Source organism: Balaenoptera musculus, chromosome 15 (assembly GCF_009873245.2).
Source record: "Balaenoptera musculus isolate JJ_BM4_2016_0621 chromosome 15, mBalMus1.pri.v3, whole genome shotgun sequence".
NCBI classification, from domain to species: Eukaryota; Metazoa; Chordata; class Mammalia; order Artiodactyla; family Balaenopteridae; genus Balaenoptera; species Balaenoptera musculus.
In genome coordinates this window covers 46,216,016-46,233,265 of record NC_045799.1, presented here as the reverse complement: position 1 = coordinate 46,233,265, position 17,250 = coordinate 46,216,016, and the positions used below count along the sequence as shown (strand labels likewise).

Sequence of the window (17,250 nt, the reverse complement as noted above, 5' to 3'; positions counted from 1 at the left end):
ACAACAAGACAATTATGCATGTATTCTGGGTATTTCCTTACCTCCAAGGTGCCCAGCTCCACACCTCTGACAAAATATTCCGCATCCTTTAAAATTCAACTCAAAATGTATCTCCCGGGACTTCCCTGGTCGTCCAGTGGTAAAGAATCCGCCTTCCAACGCAGGGGACGAGGGTTCAATCCCTGGTTGGGGAACTAAGATCCCACATGCCACGGGGCAACTAAGCCCGCACACCACAACTACTGAGCTCGTGCGCCTCAACTAGAGAGCCCGCGTGCTGCAAACTACAGAGCCCACGCACCCTGGAGCCTGCACGCCACAACTAGAGAAGAGAAAACCTGCACGCCACAACTAGAAAGAAGACTGCACACCACAACGAAAGATCCCGCATGCCTCAAGGAAGATCCCACGTGCCTCAACTAAGACCCGACACAGCCTAAAACAAAAATAAATAAAAAATAAATCTTTAAAAAAAAACCACACAAACAACAACAAAAAAACAAAATGTATCTCCCTTGAAAGAAGTGCCAAGTCCATCTCAGATGAGCCCCAGATGCTTTCCTAATCTTAGTAGAGGGAATCTTTATAGCCAAAGTCTGGGGAACCTCCCTGATCTGTTGTCAGAGCTAAAATGTACCAGGTAAGGTGCCAACTCGCCAGTATCTCTGCCCAACCCAGATGCAAATAGGCTCCCACTGCTGTCAGGAGTTGTACTGTGCATGGGATGGGGGTGAATTTGCTTTTTAATTTAGATGAGATTAGGTGGGTTCAGGGTGGTATGGCCGTAGACTGCTTTTTAATTAAAAGAGAAATTTTTCTAATATAGACCTAGGAAATCTTTGAGAAAAAGAAAGCAGTCTGTATCTAGACAAGCTTGCTCTGACCACCCGAAAAATCATATTTAAAGTGACCCTCATGACAATGTACCTGTTCTCTGTTTCAATTCATGTTAACTACACTTTTTAAAGGGGTAAAAATGTTAAAGTTGAGCTAAAATAGTTGAGTATATTGAAAAGAAGGTTCTAAACACTCATTAAAAATCTGGTTCTAAGATGAATGAATTTTTTAAAAATTAAGGACAATGCAAAAGGAAAAATTAAAATCATGTTACCATTTATTGTTATTAGTACTTTATTACGCGTTTTTATTCTGACTAAAATGCCAGCTTCTGTTCATTCATTTTTTACACTCCTGTTTTCAAAATGAGTTTGAGGTCATTACCATAAAGTGCATATACACAATAAAATTAATAAATGGTAGGTCAAAAATATAATCTTCCAGGGGCTTCCCTGGTGGCGCACTGGTTAAGAATTCGCCTGCCAATGCAGAGGACATGGGTTCAAGCCCTGGTCCGGGAAGATTCCACGTGCCGCAGAGCAATTAAGCCTGTGCACCACAACTACTGAGCCTGCGCTCTAGAGCCCGTGAGCCACAACTACTGAGCCCACGCGCCACAACTACTGAAGCTCGCGCGCCTAGAGCCCGTGCTCCGCAACAAGAGAAGCCACCGCAATGAGAAGACCGCGCACCGCAATGAAGAGTAGCCCCCGCTCAACGCAGCTAGAGAAAGCCCGCGCACAGCAATGGACCCAACACAGCCAGAAATAAAATAAATAAATTTAAAAATATACATATAATCTTCCAGAGTAGGAGGAGAATACAGAGACTGGCCGAGTTGCCAGGACTCAGCCTCACACGTGGTCACGGCGCTGGCTCCAGGTTTAAAAGCAGAGGAGTGGGTATAAGACGCCCACTGGGTCCTGCACTGGCCTCGCTTTATTGACTAATTATTAGACAAGGACAGAACCACGACTTCCTGCAGCGTATAGGCTTCACCTCCGCAAACCTCACAAACATGTGCATCATCACACATCACACTTCTTTTTTTTTTTTTTTTAGTAGATTTATTCTTTTTTTTTAGAAATTCACATTCTTTTATTTATTTATTTATTTATTTATTTTATGACTGTGTTGGGTCTTCGTTTCTATGTGAGGGCTTTCTCTAGTTGTGGCAAGCAGGGACCACTCTTCATTGCGGTGCGCGGGCCTCTCACCATCGCGGCCTCTCTTGTTGCAGAGCACAGGCTCCAGACACGCAGGCTCAGTAATTGTGGCTCACGGGCCCAGTTGCTCTGTGGCATGTGGGATCTTCCCAGACCAGGGCTCGAACCCGTGTCCCCTGCATTGGCAGGCAGACTCCCAACCACTGCGCCACCAGGGAAGCCCCACACCTCATTCTTGTTCACAGCTAAGAACAGTCAGCAGACGTAAGCCCAGGGCCCCCTCTTCACGGGTTTCCCTTTTCTAACAGGAAGAGGGAAAGAGAGGGCCTCAGACTCGGTTGTCACTAACCTGGTTTGTGACCTGGACAATTTACGTGGCTTTTCTGGAGTCCTATTTCTCTCTAAAGATAAAAAGCTGAATAAGAGCATCCCTAACTTCATTCTTCGGCACTGAAAGTCATGTTTTATCAAGTATGTCTTGGCACACAAGATGTATACAAGACACCTTCACTGGTAAATCACTCCTTTTCTTACAAAGTTTCCTAACCAACCACTTTCTATGTCTCTCTACCCACCTCACTTAGGGGATGACATAATTTTAAGGTATTGGCTCAGGCTATAAACAGAAGGACTGAAGTCCAAGTTTCCTGGTATACTCCCGAGCTTCAAGCAGGAGGCACAGTTAGCACTGATGGAAGTATGTAAAGCATCATTATGGCAATCAGCATTACTTGGTAAGTATTTAAAACTAAGTAAAACCCACCTATCATTTCAAGAAAATTTGCCAACCCAACTTACCTACTGACAGAGAAAAAACTAAACGCTAAAGGAAAAATTAGAAAAAGATAAAAGGATAATGGCAACTTAAAATTCCCGTCCCCTTTAATAGTCTCCTTATTCAAAATTTTAAAAATCAAGTATCTGGCAATTGTAGACAGGCTGCATGACCACACAAATAACGATCAGACAGCACATTTTAATTGTAGGATGGGACTGAGATGGGGCCGCTTGACTGCCTGGCAGATCTGCCCTGACCTTTCACATTTCCCTCCTCCTGGGGTCTCACAAAAGGACGTGGGAGGTCAACAGATGATCATAAATCCCAGGTGCATCCTCTCTGATTCTTCCAACAACCCTGGAAGGTAGGAAGGACCCCTTTCCTGATTGTGGCAGATTAGGGACAAGACTCAGAAAGATGAAGTGATTTGCTCAAGGCCACACAAGCCAGGAAGTACCAGAGCTCGGGTCAGAACCCAGAATCTGTCTAAGTCTAAAAAGCACATCTTCTCTCTGCTACTTTATGGTTAGCTCTTAATTAATGTAAGCATTCCTCTGGATGCACTGAACCACTGCCAAAATAATAACAACAACGACATCAAAACCATTAATCATGGACTCAAAACTAATCTTCGAGTAAGATCTGACAAGACTTCTCCATTAATGAGGAGGATTCTGCCCCCCTCCCCAAACCAAAACCAAACAAACAAAAACCACAACTCCACGATACACTCTTGCTTAGCTTAGTGACAAGTTCTCACTCTAATTCCAAGACCCACGATAGATGCGGGACTAGACAACTGGTGAGGAGCGGGGCCCAGGCACCCGCCGGCCTAAGCCCGGCCCCCATCCATGTCACATGGCAGCTCCAGTCCCATCAAGAAGGGGAGGTCAGGAAGGTCGAACAGTGAGATGCTCCAGAGTCAGAGCAAGGTGAGCGGAGGGTCCGTCTGTCCAGGTGGACCGCAGGGCAGGTGGTCAGTGCCACCCTACAGGCAAGAGCGCAGCAAAGCTGGACACACAGAAGGGTGTGCAGACCACTTCACCCATCCAGTGAAGGCAAGGTAATCAGACTAAAGGTGATTATACCATGAGGAGTTAACTGAGTTCATGCCAATTACTTCTGCAGCCTTTCATACGTTTCTCATCAGGTCAAGATCATTCAGTCATAGTAAACTGTTCAAAATTAATATGAACAGCTGGGTTCTCTTGTGTTACAAAGGGAATATTTGGCTTTACTTAGAGTACTAATTTCTCTTTTTTGCCACTTTCACCTACAGATCCTACCTGTATTCTGGATATGCTCTTAACACATAACCTCCAAAGCCACCTTCCAGTCCCCGAGGAGGACAGCCACTGCTCTCCCTGCAGTGTCACTCCCAGCTCATGGTCCACCCTCGTTCTCCTGCTGGATTACTCAAAGTCAAGCCCATCCACTGGACCACGGCCTTTATTGGATAGAACGTCACATTCTTCCAGAGTCCTTTCACACTGTTCTTTTTCAGAAATATTTCATAACTACTATGCATTCCATAAATACTAGTGATTCCAGAAAAGAGCAATGCTGCAACAGGCTGCCGCCCTCAGGACCCTTTCAACTTCTTTCCAGGCCGTCAGTTCATCACCTGCCTTCTCCTCTCTGCCCCTCAGGGTGACGTCAGAGACTCCTGCGCTGGACCCTCTTGCCATGAGATGCAGGAACCGCAGCCATCTCCTTGGCTCTCCGCTCCCACTGGAGGCCAACCCGGCTCCTCACCTGGTCCAGGACTTCACCTCCGAGGTTCTCTCTGCCCCAGACGATGCTACTCTCCCTCCCTGGATCATCCCCACTGGTGAGCGAGCATACTTTACCGCCACCTTCCTGAAACCCTGCTCCCCACACCCCCGCTGGCTCCAGCTCACCCCTTCCTCCCCCCTCCCTTCCACACCATTCCCTCTGCAAAGCCATGACTCTAGCTGGGACCTCCACTGCCCAGCTCTCACTTTCTCCTCCATGCACTCCAGGTGGGCCTCATTCCCCTAGAACATTCTAAGCCACCAACATCTTGGCAAAGCCAACGGTCGACTGGCCATCTCCTCTTACTCAACACTGCTCTCAGGGCATCCAGGACACATGCGCCCCTAGTTACCCTCCCAGCTCACTGGCCACCATTCCTCAGCATCTCTGGCTGGCCCTCTCCTCTACCATCGGCAGATGGCCCTCTTCTCTCTGATACACTCTCCCTCCCCAGGTGATCCCACCCAGCCCTGTGGCTTTAAACACAATCGCTCAGCACATCAATGGCCCTCACACGTTTACCTCTAGTCCGAACCTCTCCCATCCTATTCCTATTCCCATGCTCTGTCCATCCTTCACCTCTTCAAATCTACCTGGTCCGACACCAAGGGCATCACCTCTTGTCATCTTCCTAATTTCCAGCAACCTTAAGCAAATCAAAAGAGGAAGTAGATGGCAGAAAGGTGGGAAGGCCTAAAAGAAGACCAGCACTAATTGTAAAGACAAGATTACAGCCTTCAAGACAAAGCTAAGGAAATTTTCTAATTAAATTTCTAGAAATTTAAAGTTACTCTTATTTTACTCTTGAAATTCTCAGTGATTAAAACTAATTTGCTGTAAAATCCAATTCATTTCTTGCATTTGCAGTGTTTTAATAAAAAAGACTTACCCTAAACAGTAACCCTGCCAAGCTCTGGGCAAACAGGTCCTTTATTTGTTTATCCTTTGGCTTCTGCATGACAGCTTCTGTTATCCTGAGTAGTATTTGCAACATCTGTTCCCTGGGCCACCCAAAATAAAAGCTCATATTATTAATCACATCTCCAAAGCACCTACATTTATAGGTACAAGAAATTCTCTTAAGGATTCAGCAAAATTGATAATCACATATCATTCAGAAGTATCTGAATGCCCATTACATAATGAATACCATACTTATCAAAATAAGCTAGCTTATGTTACCACAGTTCTAAAAATATGCTTCCTGTGCCCACATCAGTAGACAGGACAACCCAGGTTTCACCCCAGCTTGACCCCCACCTTGTAAAAATGGAGGCGACGCGTTTTCTCCACCTGTGCCAGCACCTACGGCACGCAGGGAGAGCTTGTGCCTACTGAACTTACGCAGCACTCTCAAACTTTCACATCCATTATTTTACTTAAACTGAGCGGCCTCCCTATCTCTCTGTGTGACAGTAAACAACATGGACTTTCTGGTCCTCGTCCTGGGGAGGTCTGCCGTCAGCAGTGGCGGGTGGCCGTGCTCCACAGTACTCCCATAGGTAGGAGGGCTGGGAAAGGTCACCACTGGACGCTTAGGGCACGGAGCTTTGTGCCTGGAAGATCCCGACTCTGCAAACAGGGCACCCCTCGGAACCGCGGTCACAACGTCTCCATCACAGCACTCCTCGGACCGTGTTTCTTTTTTTTTTTGGCTGTGTTGGGTCTTCCTTACTGCGCGCGGGCTTTCTCTAGTTGCGGCGAGCAGGGGTCACTCTTCGTTGCGGTGCACAGGCTTCTCATTGCGGTGGCTTCTCTTGTTGCAGAGCACGGGTCTAGGCGCACGGGCTTCAGTAGCTGTGGCACATGGGCTCAGTAGTTGTGGCACACGGGCTTAGCTGCTCCGCGGCATGTGGGATCTTCCCGGACCAGGGCTCGAACCCGTGTCCCCTGCGTTGGCAGGCAGATTCTTAACCACTGCGCCACCAGGGAAGTCCCGGAGACGGCGTTTTATGTAAAAAGTCTTTAAAGAGTATAAGACACTAGAGACACAAAATAGCACCGCTAATTGTGATGATGATGGTAAGTTCTCTAGCACAGCCAAAGGGCATTCTTCTCTCTCACAGTTGAGTTACATTCTTCATATCTTCCCCCAGATGCCATGGAAATGGAGAACACATTATCTTCTGTTAATGGAGGGAAATCACCCCGGTCCCTTTAACTACTTCTTCGAGGTCTTGAGCACAAACCGTTCGTTCATCTCTGTAACTTTCTCCTCGGCCTGGCTCTTCAGTGATAAAACCAAGAAGTGGACAAAGTAATCTGGTCCAGGTCGGATAATGAGATTTCAAGTCATGGTTCCTTTATACTTTTCTCACATTTCTGAGAACAATGTTTTCTCTTAACACGATGCTGGATCTCATTAAACTTCTCCAGGGTCTCCTGCCCTCCTCGTGGCTGACCCCGTCTGACTTCCGTCCCGGTTTCTGCGGGTGCCCGTTCCCACTGTGCTCTGCTCTGCCTGCCCGCCCGGCCCCCTGCCCACGGACCCTGCAGGCTCAGGACTAGAGCTGTGTGGCCCGAGGATCGGGGCATGCAGGCCTGGAGCAGCCGGCGACTTTGAGGAGGATGAGGGCAGAAATGGCCCAGGGCTGGGACAGCCTGTGCTCACCCCGGCCAGCGTCCCCCGGGCCCTGTCACAGGGGGAGGGGAGGGCTGCACCCAGGGTCGCCTCTGCTGCGCACCTTGTGTGATGCTCAAGACAAGGAAAAACAGCCCCTTCCACACCCATCGTGCGAACATGAGAACAAAAACGTAGTTAACTTTCAAATAAAACCTCAGTCACGGGAACTGTTATCAAAAATGCAGACCTGACGGAGGCAAAGACCGACACAGACACAGGGCAGGTTTAACTTCTGAACCTAAGAAAGCTTGGGAACCACAACATTCCCACACAGAGTCTTCTGGAAGAGAATGGGGGTGGAAAACTACCTCCAGTCTGGAAAAATCTTTGCTAACAGTTCTGACCTCCGCTTGTTCCTTTGTGTTTTGTGAATCATTACCTCTGGTCACTCCTCTCAAAGGGGACCTGCCTGAAGAGCGAGCCCAGGACGGCCCACGTGTGCTGCCCGAGTGGCGGAGGAGCGGCTCTTGCCGCCTCTTTGTTCTCTACTTTGCCCCCATCTCCTTGCACACCTACTCACTAACACCGGCTATCCCCTCTTTGGGGGCCACTACTCGGCACCTGCTGGGCTACAGCCTGGTCTCGGCCACCGTCATCCACCGCCACAGGGTCTGCCCTCCAGGCACTGTCTCTCTCCACGCGGCAGCCAGAGATCTTTTGGAAACATAAATCAATCGGGTCGTGTCACACTCTCGCACACAAGCAGAGGTAGCGGGGACCTTCCTGCAGCCCGCAGGGCCCTGTGCCCCCTGGCCTGGGGTCCCCCCCCTCTGCACTGGCTGCCGTCTCGTCCTGCCAGGAACCCACCAGCTTGTGACCTGCAGTTCCTCCTCATGGGGATGCTCTTCCCTCCGGGCTCTGCTCAGAGAGGCCTTCCCACCCTCCACACTGCACCCCCCCCCAACCGGCTCCACGGTTCTTAGCGCTGAACCCCACCTGACCCCGCTTCTGTGTTCATCACGTCTCTCAGGCCTATGAGGACGGACGCCTCGGGAGGGCAGGGACCCTGTCTGTCTAGTTCACCCTCTATCGTCACAGTAGAAGCTCCCTAGTTATTTACCAGATGAAAGAAGGGAGGGAGGGAGGGAGGGAATTCACTGATCGTCTGGTACTTCAATACACGGGAAAATCTGCTAGGGAAATAGATCACATCCCTGGTCTATGCTCTACTGACTTTATTTTTTTTTTTTTTGGTGAGTATTTTCATCTATTCCTATATTTTGATTTTTTATAGTTTTACCTGGAAATCTCTGAATTATTAAAGAAACAGAGAAGCATTGTTTAATTTTATTTCCTAGAATTTTCACCCCAAAAAAGATTATCAAAAATATCAAAATATTACTGATACACTGGTATACAGAATTCATAGAGTTTTCAAAGGAAAAAAAAAAGCATCAAAAACACTTGATACAACTGGTATGAGGAGCAGATATTTCAGTTGAAAGCTTCCAGCATTTCTCATTTCTTTCAACATTACTGACCTAGCTTTTAACTTTGTTTAAATTGCCTTGTTCATCCCTGTGATGTTTTAGCAACAGCTTCTCGGAAAACAGTGCTAAGTTTAAAAGTCTGGGAAAGATGACACCAGAAGGTACAGCTTCAAATGATCATTTTGACATCTGTGGTTCCTGTATTTGTGAACCTTCTGCCCGCCGGCTTCCTCTGGGCCCACGCCCCCTCATCTGAGAAAGAAAAGGGCTGGACGCAAGGCCATGGAGGCCCCGCCGGCTCAGTCCCACCTCACCCCCACGGTTCCCTGAGCGCCGGCTCCAGCCTCCAGAGCACAGGTCTGGGAACGGGGACCCCGAGCATTTCCGGGGGGCAGGTGCCACCAGCCCGGGTAGGAGGGTGCTGACCACTGCCAGGCAGGTAGGGAGGGTGCTGCCTGGGCGGGAGGAACCTGCAAGGACCGGACTGGAGAAGCAGAAGGGAGAGGCTGCCCCCCACCTCCCAAACCTTAGGAGCTGGAGGGATGTGCAGACACTCATCACGGGAAACTCTAATGCACTGCTTACCTCTGGGACATTATAAACACAAAGACACCAAACAAAAACGAAGGACCAGGAGGAAAACACTTCACATAAGTGTATTTTAATGACGCCACTATATTTTTCACTGCACTCTGACAATTTATCACTTAAAATAATTGTTTTTCTAAAATGAATTTAAAACTTCAAGTTTAAAACCATCAAATCAGTTAAAAGTATTCTGGAGCAATTAACCAACCCTCCTGGGATTATGAAGAAGGATATTATAAAACGTCAGTTACTGCTTTTCCACAAACTGTTTGATGACAGTTTAAAATGGAAAAATCTACTATTAAGTAATATGACTACTTACTCTTAATTTGAGAACTTTTTTTAAAACCAATAATGAAAACAAATGAACTATCAAAGTACTGGATACTTACCTTCATAATTCTGTTACAAAAGACTGATTATCATCTCATCGTTCACTTTGTAAAGCTATTTAATAAATGGAGGCTTTAGTATTTTAATTATTACGTTGAAAACAGAAACATCTGTTTTACAATGTTAATTAATTGAAAATATACTCACCATGTCTTTTTATTCATTGTAAGCTCCATTATCATGCGCCTAAAAATAATCAGAACAGCTTTACACGCATCAACTTGCTCCTTCAAGAGCATGGGAACTTCCACACACGGTTCCAGCAAAAAGACGTTTGCAGCGTTTGTCAAAAATACCTGAGAACCAACAAATTTTACATGAGAAAATATAATTAAACAGATAAACCTGAACAAATTTTGTTTAAAGGGAATGATATTAATTTCACCTTTGAGCTATTTCAATAAGACAAGTGGTACCAACATATACTCAAATTTATTCTAGTTCATCCCTTAGAATTACTTAAGTACGGATCCTTGAAAGACCTTTTCTAGAAAAATAATTGCCATTACATATAAATATTGCAGATTTGGAAATTTATGAATCAGAAAGGCTTCTGAAGATTTCTTTTTGACACCCCTTCAAAAATTTTTTTAAAAAGATAAGACAGGATCATTGCCTGTGGGTGAGGAACCTTGAGGGGCCGGCAGAGAGGGTAGGGGCCCTGGGGCAGACAGCGGCTGGAAAGAACGACCTGGCTCTTGTTGAGTCCCCAGCTTCGCTGACATGAAGGCCTTGCTGACAGGAGGCAGCCAGTACCACCCAAAGGGCAGCCAGCAAAGGGGCAGAGGCGCGTGGTCAACACTGCACACCTTCCAGCAGCATGGGCTTTCAATATGAGAAATACAATATGCAGCAGAATACAAAACCTAAGGAAATTCTTAGGATAAAAACTGAGATTTTGAACAAAATTTAGAAAGTACGCCAACTGCTCTACACTCTGCCTTTAGGATACAAGTCCCCTGTCCTGTACCATCAATAGAGAATTGTGAGGAGCACGGATCCAGGCTACCCTGTAGGGAGTTACTGCCCGGGGGCAGGCACTGCTGCAGCATAACAACGTGTCATCATTTACAGAGAGTCAGGACATTCTGAGCTGTCAACCAGGTGACAAGGATGGAGCTTCTCCACCTTCTAGACCTACTACAGTCCCTCTTAGTTCTCCTCTCCATTCAACAGCACAGACATCAATGATCTGGGAACAAACAGAGCTGGCTCACTTGTGGACGAAATCCATTAACACAGCATCTCAAAACAGATGCACAAACTGACCAGAGGAACTGAAATGAGCACACTCAAAAGTCAAGTGGGCGAACTAAAATGTTGACAGCCTCTGAGATCATTTTATGCAAGATTAAAAACGTATCGTGTCCCAATTTTCTAGGAAGAATCACAAAATCAGCACTATAATAGTTGATAACAGATGATAACAGCACTTGTGAAGATTTACTAAGCTTCGAGTAAGAAAAATGAAAATAAAGAACCTTTTGACTAGCGAACTATAGCTTTAGTGACTATGTCTTTTAAAGAAGTATGCCATAGATGATGTACTACAATACAGATCCTTTTTAATTCAATGTACTTGGCTCCTTGATTTAATTTTAAACCTTTGCATACTCCAAAGTAAAAGTGAGGAGCCTTCATATATTATATTTCTTTCATTTTACTTTCAAAACAACATCAAAAATGTTGACTTCATGACTATTTATTACCATGTTAGTATCAGTTAGGATAAAAATAAATCAACAAAATGAATATGTCCAAATTATACTTGTCAGAAGCAACTATAAAACAGTACTATCTTATCAAACCTCCACTTGGCCACATTTTCCTCATTAACCAAATCAAGGACCAAGGTACTCGATAAAATGAGAACAAAAACAGCTATCTAAATCCAAACTAAATATTTTTTAAAACTGTAGAGCTATAATCAAGTAGAAATTTTTTTTCTTGGCTCAGCCAAGGGGATGTAAGTTCTCCTTCTAGAGAATAAATAACTCACTTGAACTCAGGGAAATAACAGGCACCTGCAACCCCCACTGGCTGACTACAGGATGCTCTGCGGGGAGGGGGCGGGGCGGGGACTCCTGCAACCATTGCTCTGGTGGGCACACAGGTGACGTTTAGGAGCTGCGCCAAAGTTCTCTGAAGCTATTCAAGTAAAATCATCTTGATTTTTTTTAAGCTAAAATTATTTGCTGATTTTCAAATTATTTGCTGATTTTCAATGAAAAATGAGAAAATTAATTAATTACAGTATATTAAACTGCCAATTAACTTGAAAACAACAAGGATCCCATGATAAGGAATCCTCTCAAGAGACAGATGACAGAAACACGGCATCACTGAAAACTGGGTACCATGCCTTCCTGCCCCAGACCCTACGCCCAGCCTCTGTGTGGGAGGCCTAACTGGACACAGATGAACGTGGATATGGATATGGGGAGGAGGGTGGGGTGCCAGGGATCAGGGGAAAGAGAGGGACCCTGTGTTTTCACGTATACTTCTAACAACCTTCAAACTGGGTGCAACCCAAGAGGTAATCTCCCAATCTCCATTTTTGAGATAAAATCCTGAGATCTGGGGAGACTGAGTGATAAGCCAAAGCTGCTCTTTCCAATGTTCCCAAATGGTATTGGTTCTAGTTCATATATTCATTCAGATAAATATCTAAAAATTACTGCATTAATCATCATTCTTCATAAACACAGGCAATTTTTAAGAGGAATATTACTTGTAAGATTATATAATCACCAAGTTTGTCTTACAAATTAGAATCCAGGTAACTCACTACCCATATGTGTTCAGAATGTGGCACATATATAAAATGGAATATTACTCAGCCATAAAAAGAAAAGAAATTGAGTTATTTGTAGTGAGGTGGATGGACCTAGAGTCTGTCATACAGAGTGAAGTCAGTCAGAAAGAGAAAAACAAATATCGTATGCTAACACATATATATGAAATCCGAAAAAAAAAAAATGGGTCTGAAGAACCTAGGGGCAGGACAGGAATAAAGATACAGACGTAGAGAATGGACTTGAGGACACGGGGAGTGGGAAGGGTAAGCTGGGACAAAGTGAGAGAGTGGCATGGACATATATACACTACCAAATGTAAAACAGATAGCTAGTGGGAAGCAGCCGCATAGCACAGGGAGATCAGCTGGGTGCTTTGTGACCACCTAGAGGGGTGGGATAGGGAGGGTGGGAGGAAGACGCAAGACAGAGGAGATATGGGGATATATGTATATGTATAGCTGATTCACTTTGTTATAAAGCAGAAACTAACACACCATTGTAAAGTAATTATACTCCAATAAAGATGTTTAAAAAATAAATAAATAAATAAAAAGAAGATACTTTTAAGGTTGAAATCTCAGTCATATATTCACTGTATAACAATCCCTCTCAAAAAACTGCAACCAGTTCAGATGTCTTCTCTGACTAAAAAAAAAAAAAAAAATCTTTATAAATTGAAGGTGGGGAAGCAGAAAGAAAATTTAGCATGAGAATTTAAGGGCTGTTTACTGATGGATGGCTAAAAACATCACCATACTTTATACGATGTTACCCCCAATAAACAAAATGTTCAAGCTGACTCCATCCGGGAGCCTTCCCATCTGTGGCCGGCGCATACCTGCAGCATAGCCTGGGCCCCAGCCTTCACGTTCTTATTCTCCTCTTCGGTTACACACCCTCTGCTCACAGCACTCGTGAAGGAATAAGTTCGTCCCCAACTGGAAGATCGCTTGTGACCAGAACTTTCAGATGAGGTCTTTAGAAAATAACAATCAGTCAGCAGAGTGGGGAGAAGCACATGTTGTATATTTAGTTCCTTACGCTCACCAGAATTCATGAGATTACAGGTTCCAGAAGGCAAGTCTCTTTTCTGTTGTGTTCACCATTCTACCTCCATCACCTAAAGTGGTGCTTAGCACTTAGTATGTGCTGAAGAAATAGATAACGTTTGTCCAATGGCCCAGTGAACATGACTGTTGATTTGTTTTGACCTCATGACTAGTTATTAAGATGACTTCACCAATATTGAAAAATCAAATTAGGGAATTAATATAGATATTTAAAAGTGATATACCTTTGGTTACAAGTATTTTTTAATGTTTGGTGTTAATTGCCATGACAAACACCCACTTTTAGAAATAATTCTCAGACTAGATGTCAAAATAGCATGCCAGAAATATAAATATGACCTAAGTTTTTTTTGCGCATCAAGTAGAGGCCCACTCACACCTGTGGCTTTATCTAACATGGAATGAAAGGTCCATCCTGATAGCACCCCTCTCTGAGAACAGCACCAGCCCTGAAGCGAGGCTCGCAGTGGAGATTAATATTGTGTGTCACATTGGACTGTTGCTGGTATGGCCACTGTACAAGGAAAGTCTGCCAAAACATTCTAAATTTAGTTAAGTGAATATTACTTATTTAAGCATATCAATGATATGGCAGTGACATTTTTAGTCTCATCAGAGATGTGCAAAGTATACTGGCTTATTCAAAGACTCTCATGCAGTAGTGAATAAAGAAGCTGCCACGCACACGTGGCCAAGCCTCAGCTTAGGATGTGGCAGAGGACCTTGAACAGCGAACAGAAGCAGCCCCCCTGAGGCAGGCGCTCATGGAACTCAGCAACCCGAGAGCATCAGAGCTGACAACAAAGAGGTGGCCTGACTGCGACCCTTGACTGAGCAGAATACTTTGCTTTATATTTTAATATAGATGCTCCCAACTCAAACAATAAGTGATAAAATATTACCTGCTTGTTATCAGTCTCTGAAAATCCTGATTTTTCAGCATCTTCTTGGGCAACTTCTTTTATGTCTGGTTCCTCCATGAACACAGGTTTGTCCTGGAGGATCCACTTTCTGTATACTTGAACTACTTTTCTGGTTACAGCTATGTCACAGGAAGGCAGCAAAAATGCCTAAAATGATAAGAGAAACTCCCTTTAACACAAGCTCAGGTCACCAAAGAGCCCAACAGACATTTGCAACGCCCATCACCAATCTCAGACTTTCCTTTGAAACACAGACTACACAGGGCCACATGTTTCTGTGCACACCAAACTTACCTGGGGAAAAAAGACAATTCTGTTTACGGCAGTTGCTTCAATTGGGCCAATTGTGTAACTGGGCCAGAAAACAAAATGCAATTTTTTTTCCACAAAATAACCAAAATGCATACCTATAGAGATATATTAATTGGCTGTATGAACAATAATAACTGTACAACTGAGAACTTTTCCCAACAAATGAGAAATAGATGATGAGATGGTAGAGATCATAGTACAGCCAGTTGTCACGTCTCTTCCCAAGTTCACATTCAATGATGCTGTGTTGGTAACTTGCATTGGCCATACTGGGAGTAGTGACAACACAGAAGTTGGCAAATGTTACCAACCAGGGCTTTTGTTTTCTTTCTTTTGTCTTTTTTGCCTTTTCCTTTCCTTTCCTTTCCTTTCTCTTTCTTCCTTTCCCTTCCTTCTTTCTTTCCTCCTTCCTTCCCTCCCTTCCTTTCTTGAGAGTCAGTTGTCCAACTGGCCAGTTGTAGCATTATGCATACTTATGTGAACTTTTTAACATTAAAGAATCCCCTTACACATCTGCACACAGAGTTTTTGTTTAAGGTGATCAGAATCCAAACGTAGACAACTATGTAACCCAAATTCAATATTATCTTCCTCCCAGAAAGCAAATATAAATCCCCTCTGGAGGAAAATAAAATCATAGTAAAACCAAAATTATTTGCACAGTCTGATTAATATGATATACAGCATATTAATAAAAAAATTAGAAACGTGAGAAAAGAAGTCAACATTAATAAAATCACGTTAAAAATAGATAATAATTTAAACATATAAGAGATCTAGGTAAAGTATCAGAAAAAGATGTATATGAAATTGAAAAATAAAATAACCAAAATTAAAAGCCCAGTGTAAATGGCTGACAATAGGATGGATGTAGCTGAAGAGTAAACTGGAAAAAAAATCCGATGCAAATATACAGAATGAAGCACAGAGAGACAAAGGATGGCTCCATCAGAAGAGAGGTGAGAGAGAACGCAATGCAAAGGTTATCTTTTCCATGGCTGGAGATGCAGAAGGAAAGAATGAGTCAAAAGCAGCAGAAACAATATCTGAAGATAGAATGGCTGAGAATTTTACCCAAAATGATAAAACACATCAAGCCACAGATTCAAGAATCAAAAAGAAACACAAGCAGGATACATTCAAAGCATATTACGCTAAGACTGCTGAAAACCAAAGACAATCTGAAAATCTTAAAAGGAGCCAGGGGGAAAAAAGACACATTTCTTCCAAAGGAATAACCACATGACTTAGCATAACTTCTCAAAGAAACAATGAAAGCCAAAAACCAATGGAACAAAATATTCAATGTGCAGAAAGAAAGCAGCTGCCAAAGTAGAATCTGACATCCATAAAGAAATATTTCAAAAATAAAAGCAAAACAGACGTTTTCAGATAAGAAAATGAGAAAATTTTTACCAAGAGACCTAATCTAAGGGAAATACTAAAAGTTATTCTTTAAGCAGAAGGAAAATAATTCCAGGTCAGAGATTTGGGAAGAAATAAAGTGCAACAAAAATGGTAATTATTTGGATAAATCTAAATGAATAATATATATATATGAAATATATAAAAAAAAGAATAAAACTGGATAAAGTAATTATACTAGTTCTGAAAGAGATGATATATATGTATATGTATATATATATTTGTGTATATATAATACATATTATATATTCATAATATGGCATTAAATGGCATACACATACATAACAGTGGTATATAAACTAAGAAGGAGTAAATGGAACTAAAATGCATATATCGAGAGGTAAAAGTTGAAATTAATGCTAGATTTTAAGTTAGGGATGCATATTGTTAACGCTTAAAATATTACAAATGAGTGTAAAAATACTTATCTAGAGGAGAAAAATAGGATGCTAAATGTAATCAGTCTGAAAAAATTAAGACAGAAAGTAGAAAGATAGTAGATGTAAACACAATTATAGCAGTTGTTACATTAAATGTAAATGCAATAATGCTCCAATCAAAAGACAGAGATTATAAGGTTGGATTTTAAAAGCTATTAAAAAGACCACATGCTATTTATAAGAGGACATCCAAAACATATGAAAAGGGGACGTTGAAAGCAAAAAGTTAGAAAAAGATTACCATGAAAATACTAACCAAAAGAAAACTGGAGAGCTATATTCAGAACAGGCAAGAACAACTTTTAGGCAAAAAAAAAAAAAAAAAAAGGCATTACTAGAGAAAAAGAAAGTTCTTAATGATAAAAGATTCAATTCAAAGGAATATATAATAATTCTAAATCTGTACTGCAACTAAGAATTTTACTTAGTAAAATTCATATTCATATATATCAAATACTGATAAACTGTGAAGAAACAGACAAATCCAGTCACAGTAGGATATTTCTCAGCTGAGAAAACAGCAGACAAAAATAACAGGATAGAAGAGAGCTGAACACATACATCAGACCTTCTCACTCTCCTCCACGTCTCAACCTCTCATATCCTTCCTCTCTTTGTCTCTCCAAGGTGCATTCAGGATAATTTCTTCAGACCTGTCATCAAATGCATTCCCTCTTCAGCTGTATCTAAT

General features: G+C 43.1%; 1 protein-coding gene across 2 annotated transcripts in view; it reads right to left on the bottom strand.

Moving 5' to 3' along the window:
* The window catches only part of RALGAPA2 (Ral GTPase activating protein catalytic subunit alpha 2), a 282,520-nt gene that overhangs the window by 187,705 nt on the left and 77,565 nt on the right, over positions 1-17,250 (bottom strand). For both annotated transcript variants that reach the window (XM_036825221.1, XM_036825222.1), the window contains exons 11-14: positions 14,362-14,529; positions 13,228-13,365; positions 9,739-9,887; positions 5,447-5,558 (exon numbers count right to left, since the gene is read on the bottom strand). In XM_036825221.1, the coding sequence (XP_036681116.1) occupies positions 5,447-5,558; positions 9,739-9,887; positions 13,228-13,365; positions 14,362-14,529 (567 nt within the window). The remainder of the gene's footprint in view (positions 1-5,446; positions 5,559-9,738; positions 9,888-13,227; positions 13,366-14,361; positions 14,530-17,250) is intronic.